The sequence below is a fragment of the Macadamia integrifolia genome, chromosome 3 (assembly GCF_013358625.1).
Source record: "Macadamia integrifolia cultivar HAES 741 chromosome 3, SCU_Mint_v3, whole genome shotgun sequence".
NCBI lineage: Eukaryota > Viridiplantae > Streptophyta > Magnoliopsida > Proteales > Proteaceae > Macadamia > Macadamia integrifolia.
Genome location: NC_056559.1, coordinates 27,552,392 through 27,572,374, shown reverse-complemented (window position 1 = coordinate 27,572,374; position 19,983 = coordinate 27,552,392). Strand labels below are relative to the sequence as shown.

General features: G+C 36.0%; 1 protein-coding gene across 1 annotated transcript; it reads right to left on the bottom strand.

Annotated features, from left to right (window-relative positions):
* Nucleotides 1-12,826: 12,826 nt before the first annotated feature.
* On the bottom strand, nucleotides 12,827-19,348 carry LOC122072798 (agamous-like MADS-box protein AGL12). The gene is made up of 7 exons (XM_042637209.1): nucleotides 19,048-19,348; nucleotides 18,887-18,968; nucleotides 15,804-15,865; nucleotides 14,452-14,551; nucleotides 14,271-14,312; nucleotides 13,216-13,257; nucleotides 12,827-13,095 (listed from the first exon to the last, which is right to left on the bottom strand). Exons 1-7 carry the CDS (start codon nucleotides 19,227-19,229, stop codon nucleotides 13,003-13,005), a joined length of 603 nt encoding a protein of 200 aa, XP_042493143.1. The 5' UTR covers nucleotides 19,230-19,348; the 3' UTR covers nucleotides 12,827-13,002.
* Between the last annotated feature and the right edge of the window lie 635 nt (nucleotides 19,349-19,983).

The following is a 19,983-nucleotide window of genomic DNA, read 5'->3' as shown; positions in this document are numbered from 1 at the left end:
ACAGAGGAGTACTTGTTTTAAGCCTTTATTACCCATGAAGCCTCACCGATGGTTTTGTGAAATTACAATTCTTGAGAGGCTGGGTCTATTGAGCTATGGATGTTTGAGGGATTTTACTGTTTGGATTTGGCATGGTTTCATGCTTTCATGTGAGTGAAACTGTATCAGTTGGCTCACATTGTGGGGGCATCACAGGGAGGACAAAAACTCCAGTGATTTCCATGGTGTCATTAAAATGCAAAATTTCAGTGCACCCTCATCACCTCATGCCCCTTGCAGCCCAGACCCACCATTGGGATTACTGAATCACTAGAATGACTCACAAGCACAGCAGTCAGCAGTCTGTTCAGCCTTTTTTTTTCACCTACTATTATTATTTTGGACAATATACGTCAACTCATGGGCCAATGGGAGAATTCAGATAAGCATCTTCAGCATGGAGTAGTACAGTCTTTTTGCATCTGCTAGTCTAGACTCTAGACGTAGACACACGTAAATGAAAACTCCCTTTCATCATTTTAGGGCAAGAAAATACTGCCCTGTTGGTGTAGGTACATGCCAATGCATGGGTAAAAGGAAATAGAACTTTGCCTGAGAGTGTGGTCTACGCCACTTCTCCTGTATGTGTCTATCTCGTTGGTGTAGGCCGTACTTCCAGACAGAGAATCACTTCCTATTTGTTAAGTAGAGAAAGGGAAAATGCTAGGCACATCAGTTGCAAACTGCAAACTGCAAACTGCAAACTAGCGTGTGTTGTGTTTATCTCTCCTTCCTTCTTCCTTTGAAATGACCCCTTGCCCCTCCTATATGATGTCCCATCATGTGCTTCTATTGATGTCGCCAACTAGATTACGTCATGTGAGTGGTGTGCCTATTCCTCTCCTAAAGAAAAGCATGTATTTAATTGAAACATACTTGGAAAATTAGTCAGTTCTAGATCACATTTGATATTTTAAGCCGATGTTCAATCATGTAAATCATTTTTGCAGGTGGATTTTGAAAATATGCCTTTTTTCTTAAATAAAGATACAAAAAGATTTCTAAAATAACTTCAAATGGGAAAAGACTAGATGGCATTGTTGGGTGCCTAGCCTATGTCACTCTTAATCTTTCCCCTTTGGTAATTATCCCATGCCCCTCATATCCTAGTCCCTTCATTGGTTGAGCGGCTAGTTCTTGCTATCTTCAATTTAAAAATTTCTTTTCGACCAAGATTTTACCTTGATGAAAGAATATATACGTCTCTTTTTTTCTTTTTCTTTTTTGCCTAAATGAGAGAAAGCGTATGCTACATCAAGAGTTTGTGACTAAAAACCAAAGGAAAAAAAGGAACTCTATTTGAATACCAGCACTCCCATGTGTCCATCTCTTTCCTCATTATATGAAATGACATATATGCCCTTTATTTTGGGGAGGAGAGAGATAGACACCGGGAGCACTACCATAGGCTGTCCTCACTTCCCAATGAACTAGTTCAGTCGGAATAGTTTCTAAATATGCATTATGTATTACCATTAACACTGTTCAGTTTGGAATAGTTTCTAAATATCCATTATGTATTTCCATTAGGGGTGTTAATCGGTCAGTTTGTTCCAATTTTCGATCCAAGTTGAGTTGGTTTCAATGTGGAAATGGTGAAACCAAAACCAAACCAATAAGGAAATTTCAGTTTGGTTCAGATTCGCTTTGATTTTAGTTTAGATTTGGTTTATTATATCAGTTTGTAATCAGATTGATTCGGTTTTGGTCCAGTTTGTATTCAGTTTACCATGCAAATTTACACAAAATTATACAAAAACCTGGTTTTTTTATGAGTTTTGGTCTAGGTTTTGTACCGGTTTCAGTTGTGTTTTGGGTACGTTCGATTTCTGATGTAGTTCAGTCTAGTTTCGGGGTTGAAACTAGCCCAATAAGGCTTTGACTCGATTGGGTTTGGTCCAAGCTATTTTTATAGATTCGGGTTAGGTTTTGACACCCCTAGCTAACTTGCTTATTTGGGTTTTGAGATTTTATTAATGGGAGAGAAGAATACCCTTATTTTTCCTTGTAAACATTGACTTAGTGAAATTAAGATAGTTTAATCTCATAATTAATCAATCAAACAGGACAACCTGGCCAGATTGTAAAAAACATAGAGTCATGGGTTAGGTGGAATTAAATACGACTTTAAAAGCTGGAATTAAAAAGAACACGACTTTAATTGCAATGTTGAACTCCCATTGGCTTAATCCTTAATGGGTAGCAACAAACACTTAACATCTACTCATATGCGCACTTACGACTTAAAATTAACTATATTCGTACATAGTGACATGCTAACATTCACTGAAGCTAATGGAAAACTAAAAATAGGTCAACTACATCTATTAAAAAAATAAGGGAAAATGTTGGGTATGCCGCTGATATCAAGTATGCTAGCACCCATTGTGTCTATCTCTCTCTTCCCTTTTTCTGAAATGACCCCCATATCCTTCTTGAATGATACTCCATCATGTGTTCTTATTGGTGTTATCCGCTAACATACTTGATATCGACGGCATACCTATCCCTCTCCCAATAAATAAATAAATAAACAAATAAGGTAGTTAAAAGGCCACTAGGCCATAAGAATAAAGACCAATAAAGGGCTACATAGAGACTGACAAAGGACCCATGAGGAACCAGGTGCCCATTGAATATATAGACATACATGAATGCTACATTTTTTTTTTTTTTTTGATAACAATGCAATACTAGAACTACTATTACCATTTTAAGAAGATGGGGCAGAAACGTCAAACCAACAATGATCTTCCCTGATTTTATCGTAATGCTTAACTGCCTAGCAACCTGCGACTGAGCTAAAAGTTCATCTACAATTAGAAAAGATAGTCATAGCTTATCTCTTCTTGTAATTTCTCATCAACGACATTAATTTTATTTTTTGTCTATTTTTGTCATTCATTCAATATTGTGCCAACCTCTTGCTAATTTTTATTTTTTTTTATTTTTTAGGAGAGGTAGGCCCCAAGGAGAGTTGAAATTATAATCTCTCAACTGAGCTAACCCTTGCTTGGGATATCTTTAGCTGATCTTGATTCAATGGTACACATTAGATTACACAAGCCTCACTATATTGACAATCTTGATGTAAAAATCTATACAATGATGGGGATGGTGATAAAGAATAAGAAAACTAGATCGACTACATATCGAATCAAAAGTGGTTTACAAAAAAGAAAATCAAACGGTTTGGTTTCGGTTCATTCTCAATTGATTGACTTTCAAAATTTACTGTTTCTTTCAGAACAAAATAATTGAAAATTAAAAAATAGGGCGAAAACTCTCTACAACAGCAAGCATATAGGATATATATCTAGGTAATGGTATGAATTGGTCACGTCAAATTTTAGCCTTAGATTCAATTATAAGCGATCCCATGTATGTCTATATATTCACCCTCCACAGTTCAAAATATTTTAGGGTGCTTCTAAAATTTTGAATGTTTTATTGCATTGCTTCGGGCTGAAACTTGGCATGTGAGTTGGATGACCTTTGATTCTAGCTAATTTATCGTGTGGCATAATTTAAGGAGCTCTTGTATTCTCTACACCTGCTAGTAAAAATCTTCACCAAGGTGAAGAGCATCAACAATACAATATTTATAGACCTCTAGCTATTCCATATTTGATATAAAAAAGGGTCGCAAGCATGTCGATGCCCCTGGACCACATGCTGGCATAGGAGCTGCATGATGAGGTAGCAACTTTTGCCCACTATAAAATGCAATATTTTGAAGGGAGAAGAATAGACACACTACCCATATGCGATAAACTAACAGGTGGCACCAATGGGGGTGCAAGAGAGTATCACGCAAAAGGAAGATGGATCATTTCAAAGGGGGAAGATAAAGATAGACACAAAGAATACTAGCTTATGATAAACCGGCAGTGTACCCATTCTATTCCAAATTTTCAGTTAAAAAAAACGAAGAAGAAGAAGATCCCTAGCTAGTAAAGCAGTTCTGCATCAAGACACATAGGGTGCTCAAAAGACACCCTCGTCTTTACAAAATTCAAAAAATCTACCCTTTATTGATGTCTATCTTTACTTCCTCATTGGCCCCCGCATTGACTCAAGGGACGAGATGGTAGCAAACTAACTCTGGATATAATTACTCTGTCAAACATTGAATGTGGGACTGGAATATGGTGTCAACCCTGCATGGATGCCCACATGCAATCGTCCTTTTAACAGTTAAAATGGGTGTAGTTATTTGCAGGAGCTAAGAATTAATGGACAGTTAGAGTTGACACGGTTTCAATGTGTGGGAGGACTGAATAGTAGAGGAATCCCAAGTCTCAAGGGAAGGAGTGTGGATCAGTAATTTTTTAGTTCTGACTTCTGAAGGTGCCTTGGGTATGGGTGGATCTAGTTTCAGACTGTAAAGTTCTTTCCTGTAAGTAATGGAAAGCAAAGTGAAAGTGAAAGTGAAAGTGAAAGTGAAGTCACCATGAGTGGATGCATTAATTTAATCTCTTAGTTCATTTGGAGGCAAAGAAATATGAATAGAAGTCCATGGAGTCTTACTATCTTGTGTCTATAAATAGTATAAAGCACTGAGTGTTCTCTCATGAATCAGTTTATAAACCAAACATTCTCCCTCTGAATTGTCCCAGCTACTTTAGTTCTTAGTTCCTTTGTAGACAAGAAAATATGCTGTGCTGGTGGTGTTTACTCATCTTCTAACTGTCTCAGTTTGAAACTTGTTTTCTTTTTCTCTTTCTCCCCATAGTGTCTCCATAATGAGAGGCATGCTTTGCTGCAACTGATGCAAATGCACTATCACCATTTTAACTCTTGGAATAAGCCTAATACTGATTGTTGCTACTAGGAAGGATCACATGTGATGCCACCAATGGTCATGTAGTTGGCGTCGACCTCTCTCATTCATCATTTTATGGCTCTATCCATTCCAATAGCATCCTCTCCATCTTCACCACCTTCAAACTCTCAAACTCTTTGCTAACTATTTTTTAGGACAAATTCCATTACAAATATTACAGCTCATAGATTTGGTTTCTCTTGATCTTGCTTTTAACCATTTTTTGGGCCAAATTCCATCTGATATCTCACAGCTGATCAAGTTGGTTTTCCTTGACTTCTGTGACTAAATATGTTACAGTATTTCTAACTAGGAATCCCTAATTTGAGAGCATTTGTTCAAAACGTATCCAACTTGAGAGAATTGAATCTTGATGGAGTGAACTTGTCAGCTCAAAGAAATAGGGATTGGTTTCATGACATATCATCCACAATCCTAACCTTTTTATGTTGTCAATGATCAAATTGTTCACTTACAGACCCCTTGGATGCATTGATCTCAAGACTTCGTTTCCTATCGGAGTCCACCTTAACTTTAACCAAAATCTTTGTTCCACAGTACCAATTCTTTGGTGAATTCACTTCTTTGACTATTCTTAGTCTTTGTTATTGTGGATTCCATGGAGATTTTCCTAGCAATGTGTTCCTTCAACCTAACTTGAAGCTAGTTGACTAATCTAGTAATCCTCTCCTCTTTGTTCATTTGCCTGAATTCTCTCAACTCAAACAGTAGTACTCTTCAATATCTAGGTGCTAGCCACACAATTCCATGGTAAGTTTTCAATTTCAGTTGGGAATCTCAAGTTTTTGAAGATATTATATCTATGGGATTACAACTTCTCTAGGCTAATCTCACTTTCTCTTGCAAACCTTATCCACCTTACAGTGTTGGATCTTGGATAGAACAATCTTTTTTTTTTTTTTTGAGGAAATTACACTCCCCTCCCCTGTATGTTTCAGGTATTACACTCAAACCCCCTACGAAGTTTATAATTACAAACATACCCTATGGTGTTAACACTGTTAGAATCAGATGTTAAATGTCTTTTTTACCCTCCTTTCCCTTTGTTTAAATATTACTCCATCTAACCTGTGGTGATCCTTCTCTTCTTTTCGACTCTTCTTTCTGTCTTTGCTCCGGTGCTTGCTTGATTCCCTTGGTTTCTCACTGACATCTCCTTCAAAACCATCAAGTAGTTCTTCATCTCTGTAATCTCCCCTAGCAGACCCATTTTGATCCCTATTATCATCATTTTGCTCCAGTCTTGAATCAACCCAGTCCATCTCCATTGTAAACACAAGAGAAATTACAGCACCACAAATAATTCTTTCCTGATCACTGTCTATATAAATTCAATAGGTAGATATGCACCAATGAGATGAAACAAATATTGCACCTCTAATAGTGTAAAATGGCTCACCTGGAGTTCATTAAAGATAATAAATCCAACTTCAGCAACTCTACACTAAAAAGAAGATCGTACATTTGCTGAAAAATATGATTTCTTTGTATTCAATACTTCAAATTAAGAAAACAAAATGGAACAAAACTGAAATAAACTCACAATGCAACACTGAGCTGAAAGTCACCAAAAATCGACCCTAATTCTTCTGCAGAATCACTAGCTAAGTAAAACCTACATCGAAGAGAGATGGGAGATAGAATTGTCTCAAGAACGTGCTGGTATGGTTGAATTCACTCAAACATAATGACTGGAATTTTCCATACTATTGCGTTGGTCAAGAGACCCAAACAGAGAGAAGGATAGAGAGATTTTGAGAGAGTTAAGAAGCGGCTTACCTATCAAATCTGGCAACAATTCAAGATGGAAGAATCGGCCAATCGAACTTCCTTCGTTGCTAGGGTTCCTCCTGATACCTGAAGAGAGAAAATAGTACAGAAACAAGGGGAAACAGAATGGACCAAAGCTAAAGCAGACTCCTTAGGAAAGAAAATGCTCCCCCAAAAGAGCCTTTCATACAAAATTTACAGATTATATTCTCCCAATCGATCGCCAAAGCCATCAACGTTCTCTCTGATTTCTCAAGGAAGTAGATGAGAATAAGGGTCGATCTTCAAGACTTCAATAAGATGAGTAAGAATTGATCACCAAAACTATCAATGCTCTCTTCAATTTCATATTTCAGAACCGTATAGCACAAGTTCAAAACCCTAACTCTCCCATGGTTTCTCAAGGAAGAAGACAATAATAATGGTTGAGGGCAAAATCCTCATCTCCATTGGACCAAGGGTATTTTGGGGTTTAAAACAAATTTGTAACACACTTAACGGTTTTTCACTCATGATCAGGGTACGATTGATATATTCTACAACTTAGAAGGGAAGAATTTATAATTACAAACTTCACAGGGGAGGGTTGTGTAATACCTAAAACATACAGGAGAGAAGAGTGTAATTTCCTCTTCTTTTTTTTTTTTTGGTAAGCAAAAGACTATTCATTAAAACGTGTTGAGCTCAAGGACTCAGAGTTACAAGCAGACTTGAACCAAGGAATGGAGAGTGGCCAATCTATCTGACATGTAGAGGATAAGGCCTTCCTTGCCAGAGAGTCTCTAGGAACATACTTAAAAGTGCAGTGGAGGAAGAAGGTTGACAAGTGGACTATATCATGTATAATAGGAGACATCAGCTAGTATGAGTTGAGATGAGGATTTAATATGGATGAGATGACTTCCTTACAATCAGACGCAACTTCCACCTTATCAAAGCAATCACTAATAGCTTGAAGAAGTCCACCTCTGATCGCCATGGCCTCACCAATAAGGATGCAAGGGAAACAAGTAGGTTCAGATATAGTTGAATGTATCATGCCAAAGTGATCGAGAAGAACAAAGCCCAAACACTTGTGGGTACTATCAGGAATATGAGAAGCATCACAGCAGATTTTAACAAAGCCACACACGATGGTGACCAAAGGTGTGACGATGGGTTTTCCTTAGGGGTCGCATTTTGGGGGGAAGTGCTCCAACTTAGTTGCTAGGCATTATGGAAATCAAGGGCAGCATTGTAAGCCTAGGAAATGATGTCTTTAGGAGACTTTGATGACCCTAAAAAAACAAGATCATTGCGAGCTAGCCAAATCGACTAAGCAATGAAAATGCATAGAGTCATATTCCTGCAGCCTTCCTTTTTTGATTTTGAGGTTAAAAGCATCCTATTGATGATCCAATCTCTGATAAAGGGTCCATGTGATTGTGGTAGAGTATATTATAGAGTACAACAGAACCACACAGCTCTTGCAAAATCACAGTATAAGAGGATGTGATCGATCGTTTTCCATTCCATACCACATCTTAGGTATTGAGGGTCAAAGTTAATTCTCCTTTGCTGTAGGGCAGAACCAGTAGCAACACCATTCGCGCAACACTTCAACAGGAAATTTTGAATTTTTGGCAAAGTCGGACAGTGCCAAATTTTTTTCCAAAGAGGGCTTGGAGGTGGGAGGTGAATGGGTTCGAATGTGGATGGTTTCTTTTCTTTTTTGGCATCCTCCAAGTTGCGGATCAAATGGTAGGCAGACTTCACATCGAAGTGCCCAGTTTTTTAAGCCCCCCATATGATTCTATCTGTTCTGGGAAATAGAGAGCGGAATCTGCATGATTGCAAGTTTGTCCTCGAGGTGAAAATATTCAGCTAGAAGATCCAATTTCCATATACGATTTCTATTGTCTATAATATCACATACCCTTTCCAAAGAGCAACCCGGAGGGCGTGGATGGCTTTGAAGCCTGGAATTTAAGGGACCCAGTTATACTCCCATATGCGAACATTTTCCCTTGTTTCTACTTACCAAATGATACATTCCTTGATGACTTGCCTACCTTCCAAGATGCTTCTCCAGGCCCATGATCCTTGGGAACCAAGAGGGGCTTGAAGGAAGTTTGTTGTTGTGTAGTAGATAGACTTCATGAGGACAGCTCAAGGAGATTCAGCATCATTTAAGAGGTGCCACACGACCTTAGCCAGCATCTCTTGGTTGTGGAACTTTGAGTCCTTGAAACCTAGACCACCTACCTCCTTGGATCTGCACAATTTTTCCCATGAGATCCAATGTATCTTTTTCCTATCTTCATTTCCTCCCCAAAAGAAGTTTCTGGCAGCATCTCGGAGCCTCTCATGGTGGGTAGTGGGTAGCTTGAAATGGGCTGATGCATAAGAGTTCATTGCCATTGCTTTTGCCTTCAGCAAAATCTCCTTCCCTGCTTGAAATAAGAATTGGTGCTTCCAGATCTGTAACAAATCAAGGGATTTATCATTAATATCATGGAAGACTTGTACTTTAGATAGACCAAAATCTGATGGGAGCCCAAGGTATTTCCTAGGACCAACACCATATGGGATCTTGAGCATGCTGGAGAACCAACGTTTAAAGCGGGCAGGGGTGTTTGGGCTAAAAGTTAAGGATGATTTCTTCAAGTTTATGGTTTGCCCACTAGCCTTGCAATACTGGTCTAAGCACTCTTTGAGAGCCGAGATACGATTGGGCCTTGCCTCGGTAAATAGTAAGCAGTCACCCATGAATAATAAATAGTGGATTGGATAACCTCTATTCTTGATCTTAATTCCCCCCACCTAACTTGCAGAAAAGGCTTTAGAGAGAGTGGCACTTAGAGCTTGGGCACATAATATGAATAGAGTAGGAGACAAGGGGTCCCCTTGCCTAAAACCTCGGGAACCGTTGATTAGTAGGTGGTAGAAGGTAGTAGTAACAAAAGCCATTACCAGCTCAACCCATTTCTAACAAAATCCCAGTTGAAGAAGCATTTGTTCAATGAAAGGCCACTCGAGGCAATCATATGCCTTTTTCATGTCGAGTTTGATTGCAACAAACATCTTCTTCCCTTTCTTCCTCTTCTCGATATAGTGGAATACCTCATGGGCAGAGAATATGTTATCCGAGATGATTCGGTTGGGCACAAAAGAAGATTGACTAAGAGAGATGATCATAGGGAGGATAGAACAATATAAGTGGCCAAATTCTTTTCTTTTTTAGCGGTATCTTTCCTGATCTTGAGGAACTATGGGTAGGTGACAATTTTCTCCAAGGCCCATCCATTCTTTTTTTTTTTCCTTCCATCATTGCATATGTTAGACTTGTCCAACAACCAATTCCGTGGGGTCATGGATGACCTTTCATTGAATGACTTTGGCTATCTCAAATTCAAAAATTGTGGGTGATGTCTTGCAATATTAGTAAATTCCCAAAATTCCTTAGGAACCAAAAGGAATTGATTAGGCTTGACTTTTTTAGTAATAGAATTGAGGGTGCATACTGAAATGGATATGGCAAAAGAATTTATTAGAACTAGATATTTCTCACAACTTGTTGACAAGTCTGGAATTGTCATTACCTAATTAATTAGTATTCCTTTAACATCGAAGTACTTGATCTTCACTCAAACATGATACAAGAGTGTTTCAATAGTTCCATGTTTTCCCCAAACATTCAATCAATCTAATAGTGAGTTTGTGTCCCGTCTTAGGGAATCTCACATCTCTTCTCTCTAAAGCCCATATCTTTTCAATTTTAGATAATAAATTAACTGAAAAATCTCTTTCTCAATTTGCTATGCAAGTAATTTGGAATTCTTTGATTAGTCCAATAACCAATTGAGTGGTACTATCCCAACATGCCTCCACAGTACCAAATTGGGATATTAAATTTAGAGGGCAACAATTAACATGGAAATATCCTTTTCTCAGTCTACAATGCAAGTAATATGGATATTTCGGAATTGTATAATAACAAATTGAGTTGCAACATCCCAACATGCCTTGGTAATAGCAACTTAGGGGTACTAAATTTAGAGGGCAACAAGTTATATGGTCCTATTCCACTTACATTTGGAAGTGGATGCAATCTACATTCACTTAAACTCAATAAAAATATGCTTCAAGGACAAGTTCCAAGATCATTGTCTAACTGTGAGAATTTGGAGGTCTTAGATATTGGGGATAATCATTTGAATTATACTTTCACATATTGGTTGAAAAATCTCTACGAATTGCGGGTTCTTGTCATGAGATCTAACCAATTTTGTGGTTCCATTGGACAACTATCCCATGTTGATTCTCCCTTCCCTTATCTACATGTTTTTGATATCTCTTTCAATGGTTTTATGGGGTACTTACCATTGAAATATATTCTTCATTGGAAGGAGATCGATAACGAATGATGAGGATGATTCCGAATTGAATTATAGATGAAATTCTGATGGCTATTACTATAAAGACACAATTGCTATGTGCACAAGGGAATATATTTGGAGATGCATAGAATTATAACTACCTTAGGAATTGGTGACTTAAAATCACTTATATAACTCAACTTGTTAGGAAATGGCCTCACATGTCAAATTCCATTTTTGTTAGGAAATCAAAGCAAGCTTGAGGCATTGGATCTTTCAAGAAACAATCTCTCAGGGCAAATCCCCAACCAATTGACAAGTTTGACATTTCTTTTGGTTTTGAATCTGTCTGATAACAACCTCATAGGTACCACAAGGCAACCAGTTTGGCACATTTTTTTAACACTCCTATGAAGGTAACACAGGATTATGTGGTTTCCATTGTCAATGAAGTGTGGAATTACATATGGAGCGTTACCTCCAATCTTTACATTGCAACAAGAAGAAGATTCAACATGTTTACTTGATTGGAAATTTGTCGTAGCCGGATATTGCTCTGGTTTACAAGAATTGTATTGGAAAAACAACTAATGTTTTACATTTAGTTTGAAAATCATAGGGTCCAATCAGAGAAAAGGGTTAAAGAGAAAACACCACAACATAGGGAAATGAATCAATGTTAATCATTGATCATCTACTTTGACGTCTCCTCCAAGCTTGCTTCGGTTTTTAGCCATCCAGTTGTGGACTCCCCTAGGAGTTGGCTTATTATTGTTTCCTAGGGATTACCTTTACCTTTTTGCTTCCCCCTCCCCACCTTAGGGCTGTGGCTTCTTTTTTTTTGTCATGCTTTGCTCCCCCTTTGGAGCCTTGTATTTCCCCTTTGGGTCCTTAAGTATATGCCCCCCACCTTTTTTTTTTTCTCCCTCTAGTATTGAATTTCTTATCAACCCAAAAGAAGAAGAAGAAGAAAAAAAAAAAAATCAATGTTAAGTATTGTAATAAATTATATTTAAGTATTATATCATAACAAAGTGTATCCTCTTTTTTGTGTGCTCCCTTTTTTGTTTATGGTTAAATATATGCATATTTATGTCTAATGACAGCATTAGAAAGAGAGAAGACAAATTTCAATTAGGTATTTACTATTTGATGGTATTATTTATATGGAATAAAAATTAAAATGAAAATCTAAGGAGAATTTTATGGAAAGAAAAAGAAATTGGGTTTTCTTATAAAAATTAAAATGGAAGTCATCTACCAAAATTTTGAATACATTTTAATAAAATTATTTTTATTCTTTTCAATTGATGGATGGAATTTTATTTTTATTTTCTAACACTCATTGACTTAAACATGACTCATTTGTTTGAAAAAAAACTCCAAGCCAAGCACAAGAACACATGATAAAACTAGAAATACCACAATATTGGACAAAGTAAAAGTTCTTTCAAAGAGTTCATTAACAATGATAAGTGGGTTAGACAAGTCAATTTAGGGTTTAGATGCATCAATATGAAAATAACAAATCTACTTTTTGGGGGTGAATGAAATATATTCAAGGAAGCCCAGAACTTTTTCCCCAGCCCAGAAAGAACAAGAGATGAATGAAAAAAATTACAAAACCTCAACATGGATTTAAGAAGTCATGTTGATGTTAGGTTGGCAGGTCTTGTAGGTATTAGTCCAACCTCTATACACACACACAGACTCATGAAGGTATTAGTCTACCAGAGAGAGAGAGAGAGAGTTTGAGTTTTGTTTCAACCTTATTTATGCCACAATAATAATTTCAAATAGCAACCAACTGAAACATCACAGCCACAATCATACTATATATCATAAAATACCATAGTTTCACCTAAAGTACTAAATGTTGGGATATGTATGAGTTTATTTACTTACATAATACAACCCCCCAGAGAAGTAACCGATAATTCTTCACTACAATCTTTCAACCTTTCTGTCATTAATGGTTTTCCTAAGCACCTAAGCCTGGAATATCTCATTTTGAATTGTTAGTGGATATGAATATCCTGTTAGAGTTGGAGGCATTTCAACTGTCCCAGCTTGCTCTAATATCTGCAACCAAAAAAAAATAGAGGGGGGACCAGAAGGAAAAGATCCATGCATGTTAGCATAGTAAAAGCTCCAGTGTCAAATTATTTTTATGAAAATAAATAAAAGACAATATTTCATTACCTTCCCTTGAAGATACTCATTTGCTGCAGTCAGTAATCCCTCCTTCAAAATCAAGCAATAGGTAAATTTTTGTATCAGAAGAATGAATATAAATGTTTGAGAATTAAAATTTTAAGATAGTTAAACATAATGAAGCATGGTAAACTATAGAGGGGCACATCATAAACCCAGTGCACAAGGCTCTCATCATTATAGGGTCTGAGAAGGATCATAATGTACGCAGTACAGAGAGGCTGTTTTCCAACTCGAGTGGCTATTCGAGAAAAATCCCTATACAGTTATATGGTAGTAAATGGAAGGTGGAACAATTCTCTGGAGTCAAGTAAGAGATCCGCAGTACTGTGGATTCAATGACAATAATGCACCATGGTGATCCTCTACCTTGGATGTGTTTAAAGAAGTCTCAATAGTCAGAAAATTCCCTTGATGCTTCGGGCAGAAGTGGAATTTCTATAAGAATAATCTGGATAGCATCTTGTGGGTTATCTCTTTCTGTTATAGGGAAGTCAATATGGTAAAGCCAAGTGGGCAAAGTATAAGGCGGCTTCCAGAGCATCGGTAACCTGGAATAATGTTCATTCATTTGTTCTTACTAACTTGAGCTCGATTTCTTAAAAAAGACCTAGATATCGATTTATGTAATCTCTAGTTTACTATGATTAGATTATTTTTCTGTTGATGGTCATGCCGAGGGTGGAATAATAACTCGATGGGTTTGTTTCTGTACTTCCTCGTTCTTTGATTTAGTATATTCATTTGCTTATCTTTAAATAATAATTATAATAACTAAAATATTCTGTTTTCTAAGTACTAGAAATCCTTCATTTCCACCATTCAACGGCATGGGAACCTAACCTCCACCATTTTCCAAGGAATGGGAACCATCTCCCCAATCCCCAACACCCCCCCTCCCCCTTCCCGCGTTAAAAATGAAAAAAGGAAGGCCTATAGAACTGAATCTGTTACTATATATGAGATCCATGGCATGGATAACCAAATTGTTATGACTTCATATTTATGTGGCGGGTAAGTATAAAAAGAGGTTTAGGGAAAACCTTATTCTTCAACAATTGAATCTCCTGAAACATTATTTGCATCTGCGATAAACAAAAAAGTTTCAACAATTACTATTGATGATCAAATAATAATTAAAAAAATATAATCGCATATTATGATGTTTTATACCACTAAATCAAAAGGAATAGAAGTGGAACTAGAAGTGATATGCATACATACCTTTGCTGAACGAATAAGACATATCCAAATTTCAAGATGTTTCTCTAAAGCATCAAACTCATCTAGAGACATATCTTCAGTTCTCCCTCCATATATATACCTAATAGAAAACAGTATAGACATAAGTCTCTCTCTCTCTCTCTCTCGCTGAGTATCCTTCCAAACAGTTACTATTATGTAAAAAGAAATAAATAATATTATTTTGTTAGGGGTATGATATCTCGTATTCCATCATTTGCGTTTGTTGACTAATTCTAAAGGTAGTGAATCCATTGCATAGCGCATTAGTTGCAGCTTCTGCTGGTAGAGCAGGCGCCAGGTTTGTGGTCTAGGGATCAACTCCTATCACACTATTCCCCCCCCCCCTTTTCCTATCATCCCCACTCCCCGCTTGTTTGTGTGAGTGAAGTCCCCTTGGACAATTCTATAGGATATAAATAAATAAATAATTCTAAAGGTCCATTAAAAGGCTGCAAGGGCCAAGATTCATTATTTGTAAAAATATTATATTTTGATAATATGTGCCTATATAGGTTTTGCTATAAATTTGTAGTGAAGGTTCATTCTCTATAGTTTGAGAAAAGCAAGAGAATGAGTGGATGTATATCTATTTACCACTAAGAGTAAAGGTGAAGCAGATCTCATCTCACCGTGGATGTAGGCAATCTTATTGAACCAAATAAATCATTGTATTATTTGATTGTTTATTTACAATTTTCATTCATTTATGCATTGTTTTAGGTTATTCATTTTCGTTTCTACATATATGTATTATATTGTAACTCATAATGTATGTATTTTACAAATCTTTCAGTGTCAATCATATTAATATTGAAGAAAAAATAAATGCCACTAAATGGGTCGTTTTAAGTGATAGGGTTAGGGGATACCATACCGATCTCACCAGTAAAGTTTTAGCACAAGCTTACTAAAAGGGTTGGAAATGATGAAGATTTTATTTTATATTTATTTATTATTTTCTGTCTTATGGAAATTTTGTAGATTTTGGAACTTCGGAGCTAATCTTAAGATTTTTTTTTTTATATAAATAAGAGAAGAAAAAAAAATATACCACATCCTAAGAGGGAGAGGAGACAAAGAAATCAAAGAATCAGGCCTCAAGAAACCGCGGAGAGAGTCCTTTGAACTATTTTCCTTCCCACTTTGGCCTGAAAATTTTCTAATCAGTGGGATTAGATGAGTTTCTGTGAGATGGATCCACCCATGTATGTCCATTTGGTAGGGGATGAAGCTCTAAAGTCTAAATATAAATATGTACTTTTTATAAACATCTATTAATAATATAACAGCATATTCATCAAAATAAAATAATATTAACAGCATGATCTTACCCAAGGCCCTTCTGAAGTAGCTGAATCTCTTGCTTCAAATTGATTATTTCCTCTTGTAACTCCTGATGGACAATAAATGATAAAAACATATTTAATCTAAATATCATATCGTAATATTAATACTAATGATTCTTTCTTGACCAGGATCCTCAACATAGTTTAATAATAATAAGCTCAGTATTAATCACTCAAGGTAGTATGGTCATAAAACCTGATCTGTGACAATCTCTTTTTCTAATTTATGATGACAAGTATTAATGACATCAATCTTATTCTAAGTAGGAAAAAGGCTGGACACGCATATTAACAAAACTTTTGAACTTCTACGAGCTAAGTTCTTTTAACACCAAGGGGGTAGAGTTGGTAAGGAACCTTCGCCTCAGGAAGCATGTGGTTCTAATTTCAACTCCTCTTATCTACATGGGGCCTTCACACAGAGGTGTTTAGTATTTTTTATAAAATTTGAATGATTTTAATTCAACCCCAGTATTGAACCTGTCCAAGCCATTATGGGATCAGTATGAACTCACAGGACTAGTCAGGCTGAAGATCTGGATACCCGTTGTTGGCAAAATAATAAAATAAAAATAATATCTAAGTTCTTTGTTACAAAATCAGTATATATCTAATGAGATTAAAGATGCTCAATTACTTGATTGTCCAAACTTGCACCAATTTTACTCATGATTTTATTGTTTCTATTTCCATTAAATCAATTTGTTAAAAAGAATCTTTTAAATTAATTTCTAGTTCAAAGGGTTTTTGATCAAAACCTATTTTTCTTTTGTTAACTTTTATCAACTAACTTCCCTTTATGAATAATATGCTAAAGTTACTAATACTGCACAACCTCATTAGCGTCTATACAATTTTAAGTTACATCATATTAACTTAATCAAAGTTGATAATTAGTAATGATAGAATGGATTGTATAAATATAAATGAACCTATTAACTTTCATCAAAATTTAAGTATAAAATTCTATTTCATAAGGAGGTAGAAGATCATATTGTCAACTCTAGAAAATCATTCTCTGATCTCAACAATTTCACTACTCCATCGATCCACCAATTCAACTAGGCCCTGGGTTGAGCCTAGCCTCACCCGGCTCTATCTCCTTCTTTTTCTTCTCTTTCATCATCCTTTTCTTTCTTCTTCTTCTCCTCAGCCCGCCCAGCCATCCTTGCATCTCTCTCCTCCTCCCCCATTGGTTAGGGTCAATCAGGGTCAGCCTGGCTCAGCCCGAATGGTGGGTCAGGATTGAAATTTTAAGCCCTAAACTAAGGTCGAGTCGATCTTGGGCCCAGTTAAAGAGGATCGGGGTTGGGTTAGAATTTTTAAAAGCCCAACCCAACCTATTTCTAAGCATCCATTATTTAGCAGCTAATTTTAGACATCTTTTTATATTAAATTTAATGAAAACATCCTGTGTGCACGGGAGCAGCTAGGTCTTCTCACGCACAGTTGTGTCTGAGTTTAAACGGCGCAGAAGGACAACGTTCTCTTGCCTATTTTTAAACACAATAAATATGTATAAATTAATAATAAAAAATTTAAAAAAAAAATATGTGTGGGATTCGCATATCATTGAATTTTGAACTTATATCATTGCCAACATGTTCAATAATATAAGCACATGTGATTGAATAACTCATTTACGAATCTTATAACATAAATTGCCTCTTGCAAGTTAGAAACTAAGAAAGCCGACCACTGTCATATTTATACCTATTCAAAGTAAACATATCAATCATAAGCAAAAATTATTTGCCCTTTGCAAGCTAAAACCGTACCTATCAATATGAAATTCATATACCAATCAATCTATATTCTAAAAGCAAATATGTCATACTAATGAACAAAAACCTAGCAGGATAGAAAACATACTCAAATACCATCTAGCAGTTTTGAAACCATGCACCTCACACTTGGGAACAGTAAGTGGGTCTTGGACGAAGTTGTCAACAAACTATAATTTTCACAGAAATGATATTTGGATTGGCTGGTTAAGTTCAAATGGACAGGAGTTAAATGGGATAATTTTAGGGTTATTAGCTTTTTCTCAACTAGATTAGTGAACAGATTAGGTGCAACCAAACCCAACTTAAACCTGAACCATTACCCCAACCCAACCCTTGTCATGAATCATCAACTAAATTCGAATCCGACAGGTACAAAAAAATTGGAAACCTGAAATCTATATTCAATTGAATATGCATGTTAAACGAATTTATTTTTTAATTATTTTTTTATTTTTTGTTCGAAATTGAAATTTAGTTTACCAAATTACAAAGCCTAAATTGAAATTTAGTTTACCAAATTACAAAGCCTAACGACTAATTTAATGCACACAAATAGTACTTAACTTTCCCAAGTCATGAATCATGTAGTCAATTATGTATTTTAAAAAATGACTTGATGACTCACCTACTTTATAGTGTCTTTGGTAAAAAGGTGGAGTGTATTTGATTCGGACAATTCATAACTGAGTCTTATCATTTTTCACCTTGCTGAAATTATATGATTCCTGATCAGATTATTTTTTTTTATTTTGACTCGACTTGAATGACTCGAATGACTCACCCGAGTCAAGACCTGATTTTCCAACTATTTTATCACAGTCCCAAGACAAATTAGATCTAGCCAAAACAATACAAAAAAAAAATTAACTTCTAATCTAACTACTACTATACTATCATACTTTTTTATGGTTAATGTTGTAAAGTATGATTATTATCATGTGAAGTTCATTGGCAGGTGATTTGCAAAGGAAGGAATCTACTATCCATTACCCATTACCATAGTGTATATATTATATACTGCTTGGGTGATACACCTTTTGAGATTTTTGTTCTGTGTTTACTGTTCGTAATTGGTGATTAATGTTCCCTTGGAGTGGGTTTGCTTTCTTCAATTCCCTCCTATCTCAAGTATATTCTTTTGTTCTCAAAAGAAAAGAAAAATGAATATTGAAGATGAATGTGTGTGTATATGAAAAGATTACCAAAACAGGTCCAAATGCACAAGAGAGAGAACGAGAGAGAGAGAGAGATTTACCCTTACAAGGGTATAGGCAAACATACCAGGTTAAGCTTTGCCTCTGCTTCTCCAACTTGAGCCTCTTGGGTTGATTTCATGTACCTCTCTATCAGTCCTCCCATGCTTCTAAAACAAGTAAAGAAAAACTTAGTAAGAAAATTGCAGATAAAGACAGCAAAAGAATGAGAGAGAGAGAGTGAGAGACCCTTTGGTAGCGAGATCATAAAGCTTGCCATGGGTGGAGAAGATAATAATCCCAATCTCAGCATCGCACAAAACGGACAACTCCTTAGCTTTCTTGAGAAGCCCAGCTCGGCGCTTGCAGAAGGTGACCTGCCTGTGGACAGGATTCTCGATCCTCTTCAACTGCACCTTCCCTCGTGCCATTGAGATGTTAATTTCCTGCTACTTGTTTTCTGTTCTGTTGTTGGCTTCTTTGCACAGCAAACCTCCCACTAGTTTAGACTAGCTTCGAGGATGCCGCTCATCTCTCCGTCTTCAAGTTGACACTTGGTTTCTGCCATTTCTCCAGCCAAAACCTTATATAGCTCTCTCTCTCTCTCTCTCTCTCTCTCTCTCTCTCTCTAAAAAAAATTTATAAATATGTTGGCATGCAGTTTCTTAGACCCTACCAAAAAAAAAAAAAAAATGCAGTTCTATTAGACATCACTAGTGTTTTTTTCTTTTAATTAATCATTATTCTTCTACTATCAAAACATGGATTTATGTCACTTCCATTATACCTTTATTCTCATTGGTCCTCCAAAATGTGACTAAAATAACTTGATTATACTTGGTCTTGCCACCACTTTCCATGTCTCAGATTAATATGGTGACTCACACACATTCTATAGGCTAGCTATTTTTTCTATCCCATCTGAAACTGATTAAACTTTTCAAATTAGTGTGTTTAAAGTTTTTTTTTTCTAAGAATCAGTAAATTGAAATTTTTTTTTTTTTTGATGAATATTAAAAAATTTGGATGAATAATTAAATTGAATTTTATTAATATAAGAAATAAATTTTGATTAGGATGCTATTCTACTGCTCATGATCAATCAAAGGTGGATTAATATCTTAATGGTTGATATTATTTTCTCTCATTTTTTTAATTTTTCTTATAATAAATTGAATTTTTACT